This window comes from Homalodisca vitripennis, chromosome 5, assembly GCF_021130785.1.
Source record: "Homalodisca vitripennis isolate AUS2020 chromosome 5, UT_GWSS_2.1, whole genome shotgun sequence".
Lineage (NCBI taxonomy): Eukaryota > Metazoa > Arthropoda > Insecta > Hemiptera > Cicadellidae > Homalodisca > Homalodisca vitripennis.
Window position 1 is genome coordinate 178,897,810 of NC_060211.1, and position 19,616 is coordinate 178,917,425.

Genomic DNA, 19,616 nt, shown 5'->3' on the forward strand with positions numbered 1-19,616 from the left:
GATCATTGTGTTAAACGGCTTGTGGGAGGAGAAGGGGGTTGTATTGTTTAGATTGTTGTTAATATCATTTTCGGCTTATCAGATAGTAAGCACTGCAGTGTTGTAGCTGCATCGATCATTGTGTTAAACTGCTTGTGTGAGGAGAAGGGGTTGCTTTGTTTCGGATGTAAGCACCATTTTCGGCTTGTCACGTAGTAAGCACTGCAGTGTTGTAGGTGCATTGGTCATAATGCTTTTTAAGATTCTTGCAGGTGAATTTAGTTAACATAGGAATCAAGGATAGTTGTTTATTACCAATGTGAGGAGATCTTCACCACACGTAGAACCAACTAATTCCACAGAAAAAAATCATTAAATGTAGGTAGTTTTTATTTCAAGTGTGTTTCCGCTTAAATTTGCTGACACAATTTTACAACATGTGGTTTTCTTATAGGTGTGTTAAATTAATTCTTCAGGTAATTTTATAAAGATATAAATGGATATGTACAATTTTTTACACCCCTTAATTTCTGTAATTCTTAGTGAGTTTCGTACATGATATTTTGAAAATAAGCATTATTATTTATTTCACAACACTCACAATTAGTATTGGGAATATATAAGCCCTAAAGGAATCAGGTGTATGTTGTGTCTGTCAACAGACTGTGCCTGCAGTACGGGCGAGAGAGTGACCTCAAGAGCAGCAGAGAGTACTAGGGTATGAGGGATGCTCTCAGGAAGATATACAAGGTCAAGGGTGTGAGAGCCCTCTACAAGGTGAGAGATATATCTGACCGATTGTGTTTGTTAACAGACTGTGCCTGCAGTACGGGCGAGAGAGTGACCTCAAGAGCAGCAGAGAGTACTATGGTATGAGGGATGCTCTCAGGAAGATATACAAGGTCGAGGGTGTGAGAGCCCTCTACAAGGTGAGAGATATATCTGACCGATTGTGTTTGTTAACAGACTGTGCCTGCAGTACGGGCGAGAGAGTGACCTCAAGAGCAGCAGAGAGTACTATGGTATGATGGATGCTCTCAGGAAGATATACAAGGTCGAGGGTGTGAGGGGCCTCTACAAGGTGAGCTACGATTAGTATTCGGCTTTATAAAATAAACAACAACAATTATACAAATAAATCAAATTTATATTGACAACTAGATATTTTTTAAATTTCAACATATCAGATAAATCTTTATAAAATTAAGTGCAAATTACTGTTCATAAATTTAATCTCTGGTGCTAACAAATGTGCATGATGAAAAATTTCACTTTTATCAATAAAGAGAATTTTTAGTTCTTTATAAATGTCATTGAAGATATATCGTTTTCTTTTATTTCGTAATTTATGTTGATTTTGTAAAAATAAAATATATTATACAATATAGATGGAGATCAATTAAAATAATGGTGAAATCCTAACCCAGTCTAAGAGAAGAGAGAAAGAAGTTTCTTACACCACATGACACTGCCGTAGGCCCCAAGTGTAACTTTAAGTGTGATTTTAAACAATAAATGTTCCGTAACAATGCAAATTACTCTAGTATGCATAAATTATTATTATAAATTACTAATGATTCTCTTCTAGAATACTATAGTACTTGCTCTTTAAATTGTTATCACGTAAACAATGCATTTAATTGCTCATTTAAGCTTTTAGTTCATCCCATGTTATGAATATTTAATCTTTTCAAACTGTGAAGTAGTAAATAGTTGTACTTTTAAATATTGTTTCCTGGTAAATTCTTGATAGTAAAACTTTTATGCTGAGCTTAACACTTGTATAATTATTTATTCTATATTATTAATCATTATCACAATATTGTAACTGTTGTATATCCGCTTCTACACTTGATTTTAATGTGTAGAAAGTCATAAGTAATAGAAAAATTCACCTATCCACTTCAATTTCTGGAGACTTGCGAGTCAGTTAGCCCACTTGAAGAGATTCTTCATTTTATTTAGTTCTTTCCAGTCCTGTTCACTCCTGGTAATTCTTTCTTTAGTGCAGATTATTCTAGTTTTATTTTTTTTTTTTAGAGTAAAATTTCTTATAGGACTTTATCGTGCCATTGTAACATCTTTGCTGACCTCCCTAGTTCTTAACTTAGAGAAATATTACCTATAAACATTGTGTAGTTATAGCACATACACCTGGATTGATAACATGTATTTTTGTACATTAGTCAGTATGCAGAGCGTTTTATTCATGAATTGATAATTAGGCCTTTAAAGAAATAATATTTATTACCTATTGCTTATTAGGAATAAAATTTCGATATAGCGTTCAGTACATAGACTATAGGTTATATTTTGTTTACAAATATTTTGTCAAGACTTCCATTAAATAAACAGGAACATCATAGAAGCTGTTACATTGAACACATTCTGTATGGTGTTAATGAAATTGTTATCAAGTATAGGATCACAAACAGTAATAGGATGGCTATTCAGTAAACAACACTTAAATACGTATTTAACAAAAAGATAAGAGTGTGATAATAATCCAATGTTTTTGTCTGTTTGAGTATTTGTTATTCTTTGACGTATGCTATTCTTTTTCATGAAGGGTCTATAGAAGTTAGGCTTACTGATGTTAGGTGGCAAATATATAATTAACATATGGACTAATTATGACAGTGATAAAATGTACTTATTTACATTCATTGGTTATATATCATTACTTTTATTTAAGTAATGCAATTTTTTGTACCTTGTACAATTTGACTTTGATGATGAAATCCTATCACTTGAGATTCCAATAACATCAGCAATAGTACAGCAGTAGTGGGCGTGTTAAGGGGAGCACTTCGTAAAAAATCTCAAAAATTACAAATTTTTTTTTTTTTTTTTTTTATTAAAGTTTGGAATTTCCCGATAACAATGGTGGTATTAAATTTTTTTTATGATGACTTGAAGTGTCCGAAATATTTTTTTTTAAATAGGCCTGCAGGCAGTTTCGGGCCTGTAGCAGTCACACTTTGAATGGTGCTGTTATAGTACTACTTCGTTGCAGACATGTTCATGATTTGGTTGGCAGTGACAGTTTGTTATGTCAACAACTTACACTAACCAACAAAACATCTGTTTTATAACCATTGCTTATAACCTAGGTAGCATACATGTTTTGGTTACTGACATTTCTGTTTTAGAGAGTGAAAATTACGTAAATGATTATGGTTTTTTGTGAGTTTTAGTGGGAGAGTTCTGAGTATTTTTTGTTATAAGTGTAGTGAATTTTATAATGCCACGTTCAAAGCCTGCTTTCAAGAAACGCGTTTTCAAAGGAAATCAACATAACCCTCCAACTAGTCCTAGGGCCTAGTTTCTCAGGATCAAGTAACAATCGAGGGTACCAATACTCCAAATGTGGATAGGCCAAGACCTCAAAGTGCATCTTCTAAGAAGGTCAGTCCTTTTTTGAAACAGTACCAATTGAATGAAAATGATGAGTCTGAAAACTGTATAAGTTAATATAGGATTGTTGAATGAGGCTCTTAGTAACGTTTCAGTGTGTAAAAATTGCCATGGCCAACTTGTTTACAAAGTAAAACACATTGTAGGCCTAGCATCAAAATTATAGTCAGCTGTTCTGATTGTGAAAAACACTATTACTGTGACAAACTCTGAATTAGTCAGGCCTAACACTAATCAGAATGAAGCAAAGTCTGATAGGCCTAACACATTTTATGACCTAAATCTTCGTTTGGTTTATGCCTATGCGTAACATAGGCAAAGGTAGAGTGGCTGCGGAGAAAAATTTGCGCTTTTATGATCTTACACCTCCGCCTTTGAGATATCATGAACATGAGCATTACTTGGGTTCAATTGCTGAGTTAGTGTGTAAGAAGTCAATGCAAAGTGCTGTGCAAGAAGCTGTATCGGATAATGATGGTTGCAGAGACCTCGCTATAGCTGCTGATGGCTCATGGCAGAAGCGGGGTCACCTTTCACTAAATGGAGTGGTATCAGTGACATCTTTATCAACCGGTAAGGTCCTAGACATCGAGAATTTTATCTAAATATTGCAGATGCACTAATAGACTAAACAACACGCATGGTGATGGCTGTATCGCAAACTTTGAAGGTTCTAGTGGAGCCATGGAAGTTGCTGGAGCAGTCGCAATTTTTCAGCGCTCGCAGGCATTGTATGAGGCTCGTTACCTTGAATACCTTGGTGATGGAGACAGCAAGGCGTACTCCAGTGTATGCGAAGCCAAGCCCTATGGTGATACTGCCATAACAAAGATAGAATGCATAGGCCATGTCCAGAAACGGATGGGATCGAGATTAAAAAAATCTAAAAGCTAAGACTAAAACACTCTTGTTCTTGACGGCTCACGACTTGGCGGCAAGAACAAGCTAACAGATTTCTGCCATTATTCAGCTCCAAAAATACTACGGATTGGCAATTAGACGCAACACAAACTCTGTTGAAGACATGAAAAAAGCCATTTGGGCAGAGTTTTTTCCATGTGATGTCTTCTAATGAAAGGCCTCAACATGGACTATGTCCAGATGATGAAGAAACCTGGTGTAAGTACCGCAAAGCCGTAAAATCCAATGAAAACTATGATCATGGCAGCATTTTTCACTTGCCTGAAAAACCTAATGACATTTATTAAACCTATTTTTCAAGATCTAGCCAATCCAACTCTACTGGGCAAATGTACTAAGGGAAAAAACTCAAAATCCCAATGAGTCCCTCAACAATGTCATTTGGACCTACATACCTAAAAGAACATTTGTGGAGATTAAAACTTTGAAATTTGGCATATATGAAGCTTGTTACAGCTTTTAATGATGGCTACATTGGCAATGCAAAGTATTTCAAGAAATAGGGAGTGTCACCAGGGCAGCATTTTATTACAGCAATGAAAAAGCTTGACCGGCGGCGAATTTGGAAGGCAGAGAAAGCTCAAGAAGATATAGAGAAAAAAATTAGACAGAAGAAAAACTTACTAAAAAGAAGTCTGGAGGATGAATATGAGGAGCAGGAAGGAGATCAGCCAGCCTATGCACCTGGAATGTACTGAAAAAGGTAATAAAGCAGTATTTTTTTTCCGTTTTTTTGTGTTTTTCCGAAAGTTGCGGTTTTCAATACAAAAGTACATTTTCTCAAAAACTACAAATGGTAGGAATATGAAATTTTTTTTGTATGTTTGTAGCACTGTTTTACATATGTGGAACCACTAAAAACATCACATTTCACTGAGTTCAATATTTTATATACATACATATACACATATTTATATAGGTTTTTGACAAGCGTTAAAACAAAAATATATAACTTTTAGGGTATATGCCAAAAAAAATTTTTTTTTTGGTTCCACGTGTTCCCCTAGAAGCCCATCTTTAAATGAAAAAAAAGAATTATGAAGATACCTCAAGTAGTTCTTGAGATAAGTGTACCTATGTTAACATTACGAAGATAGGGCGAAGTGCTCCCCTTAAGTGAGGAGAGTTGAAATACAACAAACATGACAGCCATTACAAGGTAGTACCCACTACCATGTGTCAAGTACATGTGGGCGTGTTCAGTGAAGAGAGTTGAAATACAACAAACATGGCAGCCATTACAAGGTAGTAGTACACCACACCATGTGTCTAGTACATGTGGGCGTGTTCAGTGAGGAGAGTTGAAATACAACAAACATGGCAGCCATTACAAAGTAGTAGTACACCACACCATGTGTCTAGTACATGTGGGCGTGTTCAGTGAGGAGAGTTGAAATACAACAAACATGGCAGCCATTACAAAGTAGTAGTACACCACACCATGTGTCAAGTACATGTGGGCGTGTTCAGTGAGGAGAGTTGAAATACAACAAACATGGCAGCCATTACAAAGTAGTAGTACACCACACCATGTGTCTAGTACATGTGGGCGTGTTCAGTGAGGAGAGTTGAAATACAACAAACATGGCAGCCATTACAAGGTAGTAGTACACCACACCATGTGTCTAGTACATGTGGGCGTGTTCAGTGAGGAGAGTTGAAATACAACAAACATGGCAGCCATTACAAGGTAGTAGTACACCACACCATGTGTCTAGTACATGTGGGTGTGTTCAGTGAGGAGAGTTGAAATACAATAAACATGGCAGCCACTACAAGGTAGTAGTACACCACACCATGTGTCAAGTACATGTGGGTGTGTTCAGTGAGGAGAGTTGAAATACAATAAACGTGGCAGCCATTACAAGGTAGTAGTACACCACACCATGTGTCAAGTACATGTGGGCGTTTTCAGTGAGGAGAGTTGAAATACAACAAACATGGCAGCCATTACAAGGTAGTAGTACACCACACCATGTGTCTAGTACATGTGGGCGTGTTCAGTGAGGAGAGTTGAAATACAACAAACATGGCAGCCATTACAAGGTAGTAGTACACCACACCATGTGTCTAGTACATGTGGGTGTGTTCAGTGAGGAGAGTTGAAATACAACAAACATGGCAGCCATTACAAGGTAGTAGTACACCACACCATGTGTCTAGTACATGTGGGCGTGTTCAGTGAGGAGAGTTGAAATACAACAAACATGGCAGCCATTACAAGGTAGTAGTACACCACACCATGTGTCAAGTACATGTGGGCGTGTTCGGTGAGGAGAGTTGAAATACAACAAACATGGCAGCCATTACAAGGTAGTAGTACACCACACCATGTGTCTAGTACATGTGGGTGTGTTCAGTGAGGAGAGTTGAAATACAACAAACATGGCAGCCATTACAAGGTAGTAGTACACCACACCATGTGTCTAGTACATGTGGGTGTGTTCAGTGAGGAGAGTTGAAATACAACAAATATGGCAGCCATTACAAAGTAGTATTACACCACACCATGTGTCAAGTACATGTGGGCGTGTTCAGTGAGGAGAGTTGAAATACAACAAACATGGCAGCCATTACAAGGTAGTAGTACACCACACCATGTGTCTAGTACATGTGGGCGTGTTCAGTGAGGAGAGTTGAAATACAACAAATATGGCAGCCATTACAAAGTAGTAGTACACCACACCATGTGTCTAGTACATGTGGGCGTGTTCAGTGAGGAGAGTTGAAATACAACAAACATGGCAGCCATTACAAAGTAGTAGTACACCACACCATGTGTCAAGTACACGTGGGTGTGTTCAGTGAGGAGAGTTGAAATACAATAAACATGGCAGCCATTACAAGGTAGTAGTACACCACACCATGTGTCAAGTACACGTGGGTGTGTTCAGTGAGGAGAGTTGAAATACAATAAACATGGCAGCCATTACAAGGTAGTAGTACACCACACCATGTGTCAAGTACATGTGGGCGTTTTCAGTGAGGAGAGTTGAAATACAACAAACATGGCAGCCATTACAAAGTAGTAGTACACCACACCATGTGTCAAGTACATGTGGGTGTGTTCAGTGAGGAGAGTTGAAATACAACAAACATGGCAGCCATTACAAAGTAGTAGTACACCACACCATGTGTCAAGTACACGTGGGTGTGTTCAGTGAGGAGAGTTGAAATACAATAAACATGGCAGCCATTACAAGGTAGTAGTACAACCACACCATGTGTCAAGTACACGTGGGTGTGTTCAGTGAGGAGAGTTGAAATACAATAAACATGGCAGCCATTACAAGGTAGTAGTACACCACACCAGTCAAGTACACAGTTGAAATACAATTGGCAGCCATTACAAGGTAGTTCAAGTACATGTGGGCGTTTTCAGTGAGGAGAGTTGAAATACAACAAACATGGCAGCCATTACAAGGTAGTAGTACACCACACCATGTGTCAAGTACATGTGGGCGTGTTCAGTGAGGAGAGTTGAAATACAACAAACATGGCAGCCATTACAAAGGTAGTAGTACACCACACCATGTGTCAAGTACATGTGGGCGTGTTCAGTGAGGAGAGTTGAAATACAACAAACATGGCAGCCATTACAAAGTAGTAGTACACCACACCATGTGTCAAGTACATGTGGGTGTGTTCAGTGAGGAGAGTTGAAATACAATAAACATGGCAGCCACTACAAGGTAGTAGTACACCACACCATGTGTCAAGTACACGTGGGTGTGTTCAGTGAGGAGAGTTGAAATACAATAAACATGGCAGCCACTACAAGGTAGTAGTACACCACACCATGTGTCAAGTACATGTGGGTGTGTTCAGTGAGGAGAGTTGAAATACAATAAACATGGCAGCCATTACAAGGTAGTAGTACACCACACCATGTGTCAAGTACATGTGGGTGTGTTCAGTGAGGAGAGTTGAAATACAATAAACATGGCAGCCATTACAAGTAGTAGTACACCACACCATGTGTCAAGTACATGTGGGTGTGTTCAGTGAGGAGAGTTGAAATACAACAAACATGGCAGCCATTACAAAGGTAGTAGTACACCACACCATGTGTCAAGTACATGTGGGTGTGTTCAGTGAGGAGAGTTGAAATACAATAAACATGGCAGCCATTACAAAGGTAGTAGTACACCACACCATGTGTCAAGTACATGTGGGGCGTGTTCAGTGAGGAGAGTTGAAATACAACAAACATGGCAGCCATTACAAGGTAGTAGTACACCACACCATGTGTCAAGTACATGTGGGTGTGTTCAGTGAGGAGAGTTGAAATACAATAAACATGGCAGCCATTACAAAGGTAGTAGTACACCACACCATGTGTCAAGTACATGTGGGTGTGTTCAGTGAGGAGAGTTGAAATACAATAAACATGGCAGCCATTACAAGGTAGTAGTACACCACACCATGTGTCAAGTACAGGAAGTTATGGCAGCCATTACAAGGTAGTAGTACACCACACCATGTGTCAAGTACATGTGGGCGTGTTCAGTGAGGAGAGTTGAAATACAACAAACATGGCAGCCATTACAAGGTAGTAGTACACCACACCATGTGTCAAGTACATGTGGGCGTTTTCAGTGAGGAGAGTTGAAATACAACAAACATGGCAGCCATTACAAGGTAGTAGTACACCACGCCATGTGTCAAGTACATGTGGGCGTGTTCAGTGAGGAGAGTTGAAATACAACAAACATGGCAGCCATTACAAAGTAGTAGTACACCACACCATGTGTCAAGTACATGTGGGCGTGTTCAGTGAGGAGAGTTGAAATACAACAAACATGGCAGCCATTACAAAGTAGTAGTACACCACACCATGTGTCAAGTACATGTGGGTGTGTTTCAGTGAGGAGAGTTGAAATACAATAAACATGGCAGCCACTACAAGGTAGTAGTACACCACACCATGTGTCAAGTACACGTGGGTGTGTTCAGTGAGGAGAGTTGAAATACAATAAACATGGCAGCCACTACAAGGTAGTAGTACACCACACCATGTGTCAAGTACATGTGGGTGTGTTCAGTGAGGAGAGTTGAAATACAATAAACGTGGCAGCCATTACAAGGTAGTAGTACACCACACCATGTGTCAAGTACATGTGGGCGTTTTCAGTGAGGAGAGTTGAAATACAACAAACATGGCAGCCATTACAAGGTAGTAGTACACCACACCATGTGTCAAGTACACGTGGGCGTGTTCAGTGAGGAGAGTTGAAATACAACAAACATGGCAGCCATTACAAAGTAGTAGTACACCACACCATGTGTCAAGTACATGTGGGTGTGTTCAGTGAGGAGAGTTGAAATACAATAAACGTGGCAGCCATTACAAGGTAGTAGTACACCACACCATGTGTCAAGTACATGTGGGCGTTTTCAGTGAGGAGAGTTGAAATACAACAAACATGGCAGCCATTACAAGGTAGTAGTACACCACACCATGTGTCAAGTACATGTGGGTGTGTTTAGTGAGGAGAGTTGAAATACAATAAACATGGCAGCCATTACAAAGTAGTAGTACACCACACCATGTGTCAAGTACACGTGGGTGTGTTCAGTGAGGAGAGTTGAAATACAATAAACATGGCAGCCACTACAAGGTAGTAGTACACCACACCATGTGTCAAGTACATGTGGGCGTGTTCAGTGAGGAGAGTTGAAATACAACAAACATGGCAGCCACTACAAGGTAGTAGTACACCACACCATGTGTCAAGTACATGTGGGCGTGTTCAGTGAGGAGAGTTGAAATACAACAAACATGGCAGCCATTACAAGGTAGTAGTACAACACACCATGTGTTAAGTACTCCTCAGGCGGTGATAGTGGCCATTTCATTCTGCTTTACATTAGGAGTGGGACACTTTATCCTCTGCACCCGTCCGCAGACTACTGTTGTACTGCTATCTATCTGCGTGTTGGTTATGTTCGTAGAGTATTTATATTACAACTGGACCAACATAAATGTAGATGCTTTGTTCACTTGATTTTATACTTAAGTACAATATACTGTTCCTTTAAATAACATCAATTGAAAACATTTAACTCATGAAAATAGAAATGACTCCCCGAAGAAGGGGAGGCCAGCTCTGAAACCAGCCTCTCCAGTCAAAGTAGGCAGGGGGTGGCACACTCTTGTTGAGACTAGCAAGAACCTCTGAGGTTTGGGAACAAACCCCACCAACTGAAACAGTCATCTCCCACAGTAGACTAGACCTATGGAATTGCCCATGAACCCCAGAATCTCAACATTTGTGGTTAGGATTCCTGAACATCCATAAGGTTGCCCAGATTTAAGTGACACATTGGTTTTTGCTGTGCCCAGTGGTGGTTTCAACTGGAAGGTATAATCTACCCATTCAGCAAATGTGCAATGTGCAATAGCAACATTTGTCTACTTTTCCCTTAAGAGATAATACAAGTTAATGCTGTAACATAGTAAATAATCAAGTAACCTTTATCTACACATGCCAGGAAATGAAAAATTGCTATAACACGTCTTGTTACTGACACATTCAGTTGTAATAGCTACGGCCATTCAGGTTTTTGTGCCAGGTGTGCTGGGATTTGTTCATGGAGCTTTGACATACGAGAAAATGAAAAATTGGTGTAACACGTCTTGTCACTCACACATTCAGTTGTAATAGCTACGGCCTTTCAGGTTTTTGTGCCGGGTGTGCTGGGATTTGTTCATGGAGCTTTGACATACGAGAAAATGAAAAATTGGTATAACACGTCTTGTTACTCACACATTCAGTTGTAATAGCTACGGCCTTTCAGGTTTTTGTGCCGGGTGTGCTGGGATTTGTTCATGGAGCTTTGACATACGAGAAAATGAAAAATTGGTGTAACACGTCTTGTTACTCACACATTCAGTTGTAATAGCTACGGCCATTCAGGTTTTTGTGCCAGGTGTGCTAGGATTTGTTCATGGAGCTTTGACATACGAGAAAATGAAAAATTGGTGTAACACGTCTTGTTACTCACACATTCAGTTGTAATAGCTACGGCCATTCAGGTTTTTGTGCCAGGTGTGCTGGGATTTGTTCATGGAGCTTTGACATACGAGAAAATGAAAAATTGGTATAACACGTCTTGTTACTGACACATTCATTTGTAATAGCTACGGCCATTCAGGTTTTTGTTCCAGGCGTGCTGGGAGTTTCTCCTGAAGCTCTGACATATGAGAAAATGAAAAATTGGTATAACACGTCTCGTTACTGACATATTCAGTTGTAATAGCTACGGCCATTCAGGTTTTTGTTCCTGGCGTGCTGGGAGTTTCTCCTGAAGCTCTGACATATGAGAAAATGAAAAATTGGTATAACACGTCTCGTTTCTGACATATTCAGTTGTAATAGCTACGGCCATTCAGGTTTTTGTTCCTGGCGTGCGGGAGTTTCTCCTGAAGCTCTGACATACGAGAAAATGAAAAATTGGTATAACACGTCTCGTTACTTTCCCATTATGTTCTAATAACAACTGTTTTTCAGGGTTTTGTGCCGGGCATGCTGGGAGTTTCTCATGGAGCTCTGCAGTTCATGACATACGAGGAAATGAAGAATTGGTACAACAAGTCACGTCATTTACCCATTGATGCAAAAATGGTAAGTAGATCACATCTGCACTTGTATCTTAACAGGGCACTAAGAATAATATATGAAATCAGTAAGTTTTGATGCAGATTTTCAAATACAACATGAGTATTTTACTTAAAGCCGTGTTATGCAATTCTTTCTTGAGCTTATCCCCCTTTTATTAATGATATTTTTATTCTTTAAAATATAAGCTGTTAGATCTTGGCAGATTTTGGGCTTCAGCATACCTTTATTCGTATAATTTTCATTATTAGTAATACAGGCGGTGTATATCTTTAATTTAGCTTAATTTAGCAAATATTTAAATCATTTTTACTCTACTAATTTTGTACACTAATATAATACAACATATAAACATGATTTTTAGTATCACTTTCACAGATTAACAAAAGGGCTGATGTATATTGAAAGACAAATATATAACACTTTCGCTATTGAAGAGCATGCTAGTGTTCACTCACATTATCTGACAATCACATTCGCTATTGAAGAGCATGTTGGTGTTCACTCACATTATCTGACAAACACATACAGGCGGTGTATATCTTTAATTTAGCTTAATTTAGCAAATATTTAAATCATTTTTACTCTACTAATTTTGTACACTAATATAATACAACATATAAACATGATTTTTAGTATCACTTTCACAGATTAACAAAAGGGCTGATGTATATTGAAAGAAAAATATATAACACTTTCGCTATTGAAGAGCATGCTAGTGTTCACTCACATTATCTGACAATCACATTCGCTATTGAAGAGCATGTTGGTGTTCACTCACATTATCTGACAAACACATCACTATTGAAGAGGATGTTGGTGTTCACTCACATTATCTGACAAACACATTCGCTATTGAAAAGCGTGTTGGTGTTCACTCACATTATCTGACAATCACATTCGCTATTGAAGAGCATGCTAGTGTTCACTCACATTATCTGACAATCACATTCGCTATTGAAGAGCATGTTAGTGTTCACTCACATTGACTGAGCCCCTTCATAATCTGTTTGATCAAAATCTATTTTGAATTCACTTTCAGAATTTTCTGAATTATTATATTTGAACCATGTCAATTTTACTGTCTCTAATATTTATTGCTCCAGATAAACATTACAATAATATGCCTGTGAAGACTGAACACTGCTGTTCAGATGGTGAACACATCTAATACTAATTACCACATCATTATTACAATATTGTTATAACTTGTAAGGTGTTCAAAGCTAATTTAAATAAATGTTAAGATGATGTAAACATGACTGGCACAGTTTAATAACTAGCCAGCTGATACACAATTCAATAATGACGTTAGGAGCTCCCAAATGGATCACGTCAAAGGTGGTGAAATACATCAATGACATTTATTAATTTTACATCACAGGTAAAAGGTATTTTCTTACCATCCACATCCTGTCCTAAGGTGTGTGTGTTTCAGCGAAAATCTGCTGATTCTACGCACAAACTCCTTAGCTGAAGAGACGAATCGAAGTCGAAACAGAAAATCCGCAAATATGTCAAGAGCGTTAGCTCAAAGAATAAGTTTGCATTGACACAAAATCCAAAAGCGTTTTAGCCGTCACGGAGTAACGGATCCCAAAAGGGTAACCGATCTCTTTGTGACAAAGCCTTGTCGCCTGGACGAAGTGTCTTGCAAAATGGGGAAAGTTTTATGACCCAGTTTACGTGTGATCCTGTTTTCGTTCTATTTTCGGAACTCATCAGCATGGCGAAGTAGCCATGGAACTTGGAAAGCCTTGAACAGCTGGTACTGCAAAGAAAATACCTTTTACCTAAACTAATACCGCATGCCTTACCGTCTTTGACTTTTGTCTTTCGACTTTTGTCTTTGACTTTGTAAAAAAAATTTACATCACAATTATTCTAGTGCTAAAAATGTATAGATCTTATAATTGTGTATAACTTAGAATGGTAATTGAATGTCACAGAACGTACTGAGTATGTCAAAGCAAGATGTACTGGGCACGTTAAACCTCATCAAAGGATTGTCTTTTAATTATTTCATATGAACAACAATATTGTGTTGTGTTATAGGGAACTATGGAATATCTGACGTTTGCTGCACTGTCCAAGTTGTTTGCAGCGGCGGTGACATACCCGTACCAGGTGGTACGCGCACGGCTGCAGGATCAGCACCGGGAGTACAAGGGCACGTGGGACTGTGTCGACCAGACTTGGAGGTACGAAGGCACCCGAGGCTTCTACAAGGGCCTGCTCCCATACCTCCTCCATGTCATGCCCAACATTTGCCTAGTCCTCCTCATTTATGAAAAGTTCACGGACAGTAGTTAACTAGCACGGTTCTTAGCCTAAGTAGTGAATTTGTAAATATCCTAAACTTATTTTGGTGCTATAAATTCTCCCTCCTCATCGTATAGGCTGCTATAAGTAAGGCATTTTGGTTTTGATCTCTTTATTTTTGTTACTCTTCAGTTCTTCACGAGCAGTAAATCTATAAAATATCAAGAACAATGTTTCCGGAGACAGGCGTTAACTTTATTGTTATCTCTAAAACCAAAGTTAATGTAGTGTTTAAACTTAAGTTCTTTTAACACATATAATTAAAACCCCAATTTAAGTGGAATAAATGAAAGAATAATACACAAAAATATTAAATGTACAAATATTAATTGGTGAATTAACTTGACTAACATTGAGGCCATGTGCTACAACAGTATTTAACTTAAAATCATTATTGGATTGTTTGTTTTCATTTCTAATGTTAGATTTATATTTGACTTTAAAAGAGTTCCTTTAATTTTAAAGTAACTTTCACTTTCATTATTTAAAATATGTTGTCTTTCTCTTTTTCTATAGCATGAACATTTTTGATTACCATTCTTATTATTTTCTACAGTTTATTACTAAAATATTATCACATTTATTACGAACATCCTTATCAATATCTGAGTAAGTAATGATAATTACTAACAATTCTTTTACACATATGTTAAAATAAATGTTATATTGTTGTCTACTATTACAACGATTGCTATGTATGAATTCAATTCCTGATTTACTTTTTCATGTCTTTTTCTAGCAACTTGAAATATTAATTATATTGAATTTTGGTATTCAAGTAATAAAATGTTCATTTATTAAAAAAAAGATTACATGTCAAAACAATATTTAATCGAGTAAAAAAATGTATTGTTTTACAATAAACTAAATAGCCGTAAAATCTGTAGCTTATTATTAATTGAAATAGGAATGAATGCAGTTAACAATGAGTCAATGTGATTAATATTTATATTAAAATATTACATATTTATAACACACTTAAGCTGTTTACACAAAATTTGTAACATATTTGTACTTAGTTTGTGTGATATATGCAACATTGAATTAAATTCACTTTTACTTTTAATATTAGTAAATCCTGCATTTAAAACCTAATTTGGAAGTGTAGATGACTAATTACTTCAACTGTCTTTAATAAATATAAAACCTGGTGTTTTGTAGTGTTTGCACAGTAAGGACTGTTAGTATCCTTCCATGTTGTTTCGTTGCAGTCAAGTGGTACTTTGGCAAAGATCCTTTCAGTATCACTGTCAATTGTGGCAATACTCACTTATGGCAATGTAGACTGTTGTGCTCACTGTACAATACCTGAGTTGTGTGAGTTGTTGCTGAAGCCTGTACAATGTAAAGTTAAACCATTGTTTTTAAAATACATCAACTGTTTCATCGGAGACATTCAATAAATTCTCAAGTGTATTATGTGGTTTGGCTGATTGGTTGCTCAACTTTACAACCAATAAATAATGACTATGCTTTATACTTCACGGTATTTATGTTACAAGGTTATTAAATTAAAAATACCGATAACTTATTAAAAAAATAAATAAATATAATTAATTGTACTGTTGAAATAAATATAATTAATTGTACTGTTGGTTTTATTTATATTATTCATGTAAGACGTTTAAAGTAATTCAAATTTATTCAGCCTATTATTTATTATTTCCAAATTTTTAAGAGGGTTATTTAAAAATGTATACATTGAGATTAGGATTTTTAATTTACATTTGTATTTTTTTAACCACCTTACAATATCAAAATTGCATAGTTTGTTTTAAAACTTCATTTCAAGATTGTATTTTCTATATATTTATTGTACATGTTGATGCTATTTTTTAATTAAGTCACATATATACATATAATTGCAAAAATAGCCTTAACATGCATAAATTATAAAATTTAGTTTAGATAAAATATTGGTATTTTGGTTTGATTTAAATTTAGTTTTATCAACTGCATATTGTAGCCCAACTGTAACTCTACAACTACGATGTTGTTAGTTTGGCGTAAATTCACACTAATTGCTAACAAATGTAAATGTTAATCAGTGTTTAATGGTTATTATTAGCAACCTGATATTTCCTTAAATTAACATTTTCTACTGCTATTAAAATTGAGTTGACATATTTTAAATTAGTCAGCATTTGGATTACCCTGAACATAAGTAGATCAAACAATATGTTAGAATACCAGTCCATTTGTACCATTTATTAGTAGAAATGTTTATCAGATCATTATGAGATTCATTTCTCCCTTACCCACTCTGTAATCGGTTTTTTTTGTAGATGTATCCCTTGATGCTTATTAAAAAGACTTGATGTTTATTGAGAGAGTAAGTCCATTGGAACAGTTTTTCTCAGAAATAGTCATTCAGGGAACACTGAGTAGAAAATTTGGAGAAATACAAATATATCCCACAGCTGATCACTGATAGTATATCAAAGTCCGGATGTAAGGCCTCTTCTGTCTTACTGTTACAGTTTCTTACAACTGGCATTTAACATATGTTTAGTTTCTACGAATCACTCTTAAAGAGATCACACCGGGGGTATGGTTGTGTGTGTGAGTGATGATGGTCAGTAAAGAGGAATGGATGGTGGCAGTTAGTGTGATATGGAATTGTGTACAGCACAAACACTGTCCTGGATCACACCGGGGGTTTAGTTGTGTGTGTTAGTGATGATGGTCGTAAAGAGGAATGGATGGTGGCAGTTAGTTTGATATGGAATTGTGTACAGCACAAACGCTGTCCTAGATCACACCGGGGGTTTAGTTGTGTGTGTTAGTGATGATGGTCGTAAAGAGGAATGGATGGTGGCAGTTAGTGTGATATGGAATTGTGTACAGCACAAACACTGTCCTGGATCACACTAGGGGTATGGTTGTGTGTGTGAGTGATGATGGTCAGTAAAGAGGAATGGATAGTGGCAGTTAGTGTGATATGGAATTGTGTACAGCACAAACGCTGTCCTGGATCACACCGGGGGTTTAGTTGTGTGTGTTAGTGATGATGGTCGTAAAGAAGAATGGATGGTGGCAGTTAGTGTGATATGGAATTGTGTACAGCACAAACACTGTCCTGGATCACACTAGAGGTATGGTTGTGTGTGTGCGTAATGATGGTTAGTAAAGAGGAATGGATAGTGGCAGTTAGTGTGATATGGAATTGTGTACAACACAAACACTGTCCTGGATCACACTAGGGGTATGGTTGTGTGTGTGAGTGATGATGGTTAGTAAAGAGGAATGGATGGTGGCAGTTAGTGTGATATGGAATTGTGTACAGCACAAACACTGTCCTGGATCACACCGGGGGTTTAGTTGTGTGTGTTAGTGATGATGGTCGTAAAGAGGAATGGATGGTGGCAGTTAGTGTGATATGGAATTGTGTACAGCACAAACACAGTCCTGGATCACACTAGGGGTATGGTTGTGTGTGTGCGTAATGATGGTTAGTAAAGAGGAATGGATGGTGGCAGTTAGTGTGATATGGAATTGTGTACAGCACAAACACTGTCCTGGATCACACTAGGGGTATGGTTGTGTGTGTGCGTAATGATGGTTAGTAAAGAGGAATGGATAGTGGCAGTTAGTGTGATATGGAATTGTGTACAACACAACACACTAGGGGTATGGTTGTGTGTGTGAGTGATGATGGTTAGTAAAGAGGAATGGATGGTGGCAGTTAGTGTGATATGGAATTGTGTACAGCACAAACACTGTCCTGGATCACACTAGGGGTATGGTTGTGTGTGTGTGCGTAATGATGGTTAGTAAAGAGGAATGGATGGTGGCAGTTAGTGTGATATGGAATTGTGTACAGCACAAACACTGTCCTGGATCACACTAGGGGTATGGTTGTGTGTGTGCGTAATGATGGTTAGTAAAGAGGAATGGATAGTGGCAGTTAGTGTGATATGGAATTGTGTACAACACAAACACTGTCCTGGATCACACTAGGGGTATGGTTGTGTGTGTGCGTAATGATGGTTAGTAAAGAGGAATGGATGGTGGCAGTTAGTGTGATATGGAATTGTGTACAGCACAAACACTGTCCTGGATCACACTAGGGGTATGGTTGTGTGTGTGCGTAATGATGGTTAGTAAAGAGGAATGGATGGTGGCAGTTAGTGTGATATGGAATTGTGTACAGCACAAACACTGTCCTGGATCACACCAGGGGTATGGTTGTGTGTGTGCGTAATGATGGTTAGTAAAGAGGAATGGATAGTGGCAGTTAGTGTGATATGGAATTGTGTACAACACAACACACTAGGGGTATGGTTGTGTGTGTGAGTGATGATGGTTAGTAAAGAGGAATGGATGGTGGCAGTTAGTGTGATATGGATTTGTCTACAGCACAAACACTGTCCTGGATCACACTAGGGGTATGGTTGTGTGTGTGCGTAATGATGGTTAGTAAAGAGGAATGGATAGTGGCAGTTAGTGTGATATGGAATTGTGTACAACACAACACACTAGGGGTATGGTTGTGTGTGTGAGTGATGATGGTTAGTAAAGAGGAATGGATGGTGGCAGTTAGTGTGATATGGAATTGTGTACAGCACAAACACTGTCCTGGATCACACTAGGGGTATGGTTGTGTGTGTGCGTAATGATGGTTAGTAAAGAGGAATGGATGGTGGCAGTTAGTGTGATATGGAATTGTGTACAGCACAAACGCTGTCCTAGATCACACCGGGGGTATAGTTGTGTGTGTGAGTGATGATGGTTAGTAAAGAGGAATGGATGGTGGCAGTTAGTGTGATATGGAATTGTGTACAGCACAAACACTGTCCTGGATCACACTAGGGGTATGGTTGTGTGTGTGCGTAATGATGGTTAGTAAAGAGGAATGGATGGTGGCAGTTAGTGTGATATGGAATTGTGTACAGCACAAACACTGTCCTGGATCACACTAGGGGTATAGTTGTGTGTGTGAGTGATGATGGTTAGTAAAGAGGAATGGATGGTGGCAGTTAGTGTGATATGGAATTGTGTACAGCACAAACACTGTCCTGGATCACACTAGGGGTATGGTTGTGTGTGTGAGTGATGATGGTTAGTAAAGAGGAATGGATGGTGGCAGTTAGTGTGATATGGAATTGTGTACAGCACAAACACTGTCCTGGATCACACTAGGGGTATGGTTGTGTGTGTGTGTGAGTGATGATGGTTAGTAAAGAGGAATGGATGGTGGCAGTTAGTGTGATATGGAATTGTGTACAGCACAAACACTGTCCTGGATCACACCGGGGTTTAGTTGTGTGTGTTAGTGATGATGGTCGTAAAGAGGAATGGATGGTGGCAGTTAGTGTGATATGGAATTGTGTACAGCACAAACACTGTCCTGGA

General features: G+C 38.0%; 1 protein-coding gene across 1 annotated transcript in view; it reads left to right on the forward strand.

Moving 5' to 3' along the window:
• The window catches only part of LOC124363247 (mitochondrial folate transporter/carrier), a 51,646-nt gene that overhangs the window by 19,955 nt on the left and 12,075 nt on the right, over positions 1-19,616 (forward strand). The window contains exons 4-6 of the mRNA XM_046818425.1: positions 946-1,060; positions 11,832-11,945; positions 13,995-14,140. Of these exons, the coding sequence (XP_046674381.1) occupies positions 946-1,060; positions 11,832-11,945; positions 13,995-14,140 (375 nt within the window). The remainder of the gene's footprint in view (positions 1-945; positions 1,061-11,831; positions 11,946-13,994; positions 14,141-19,616) is intronic.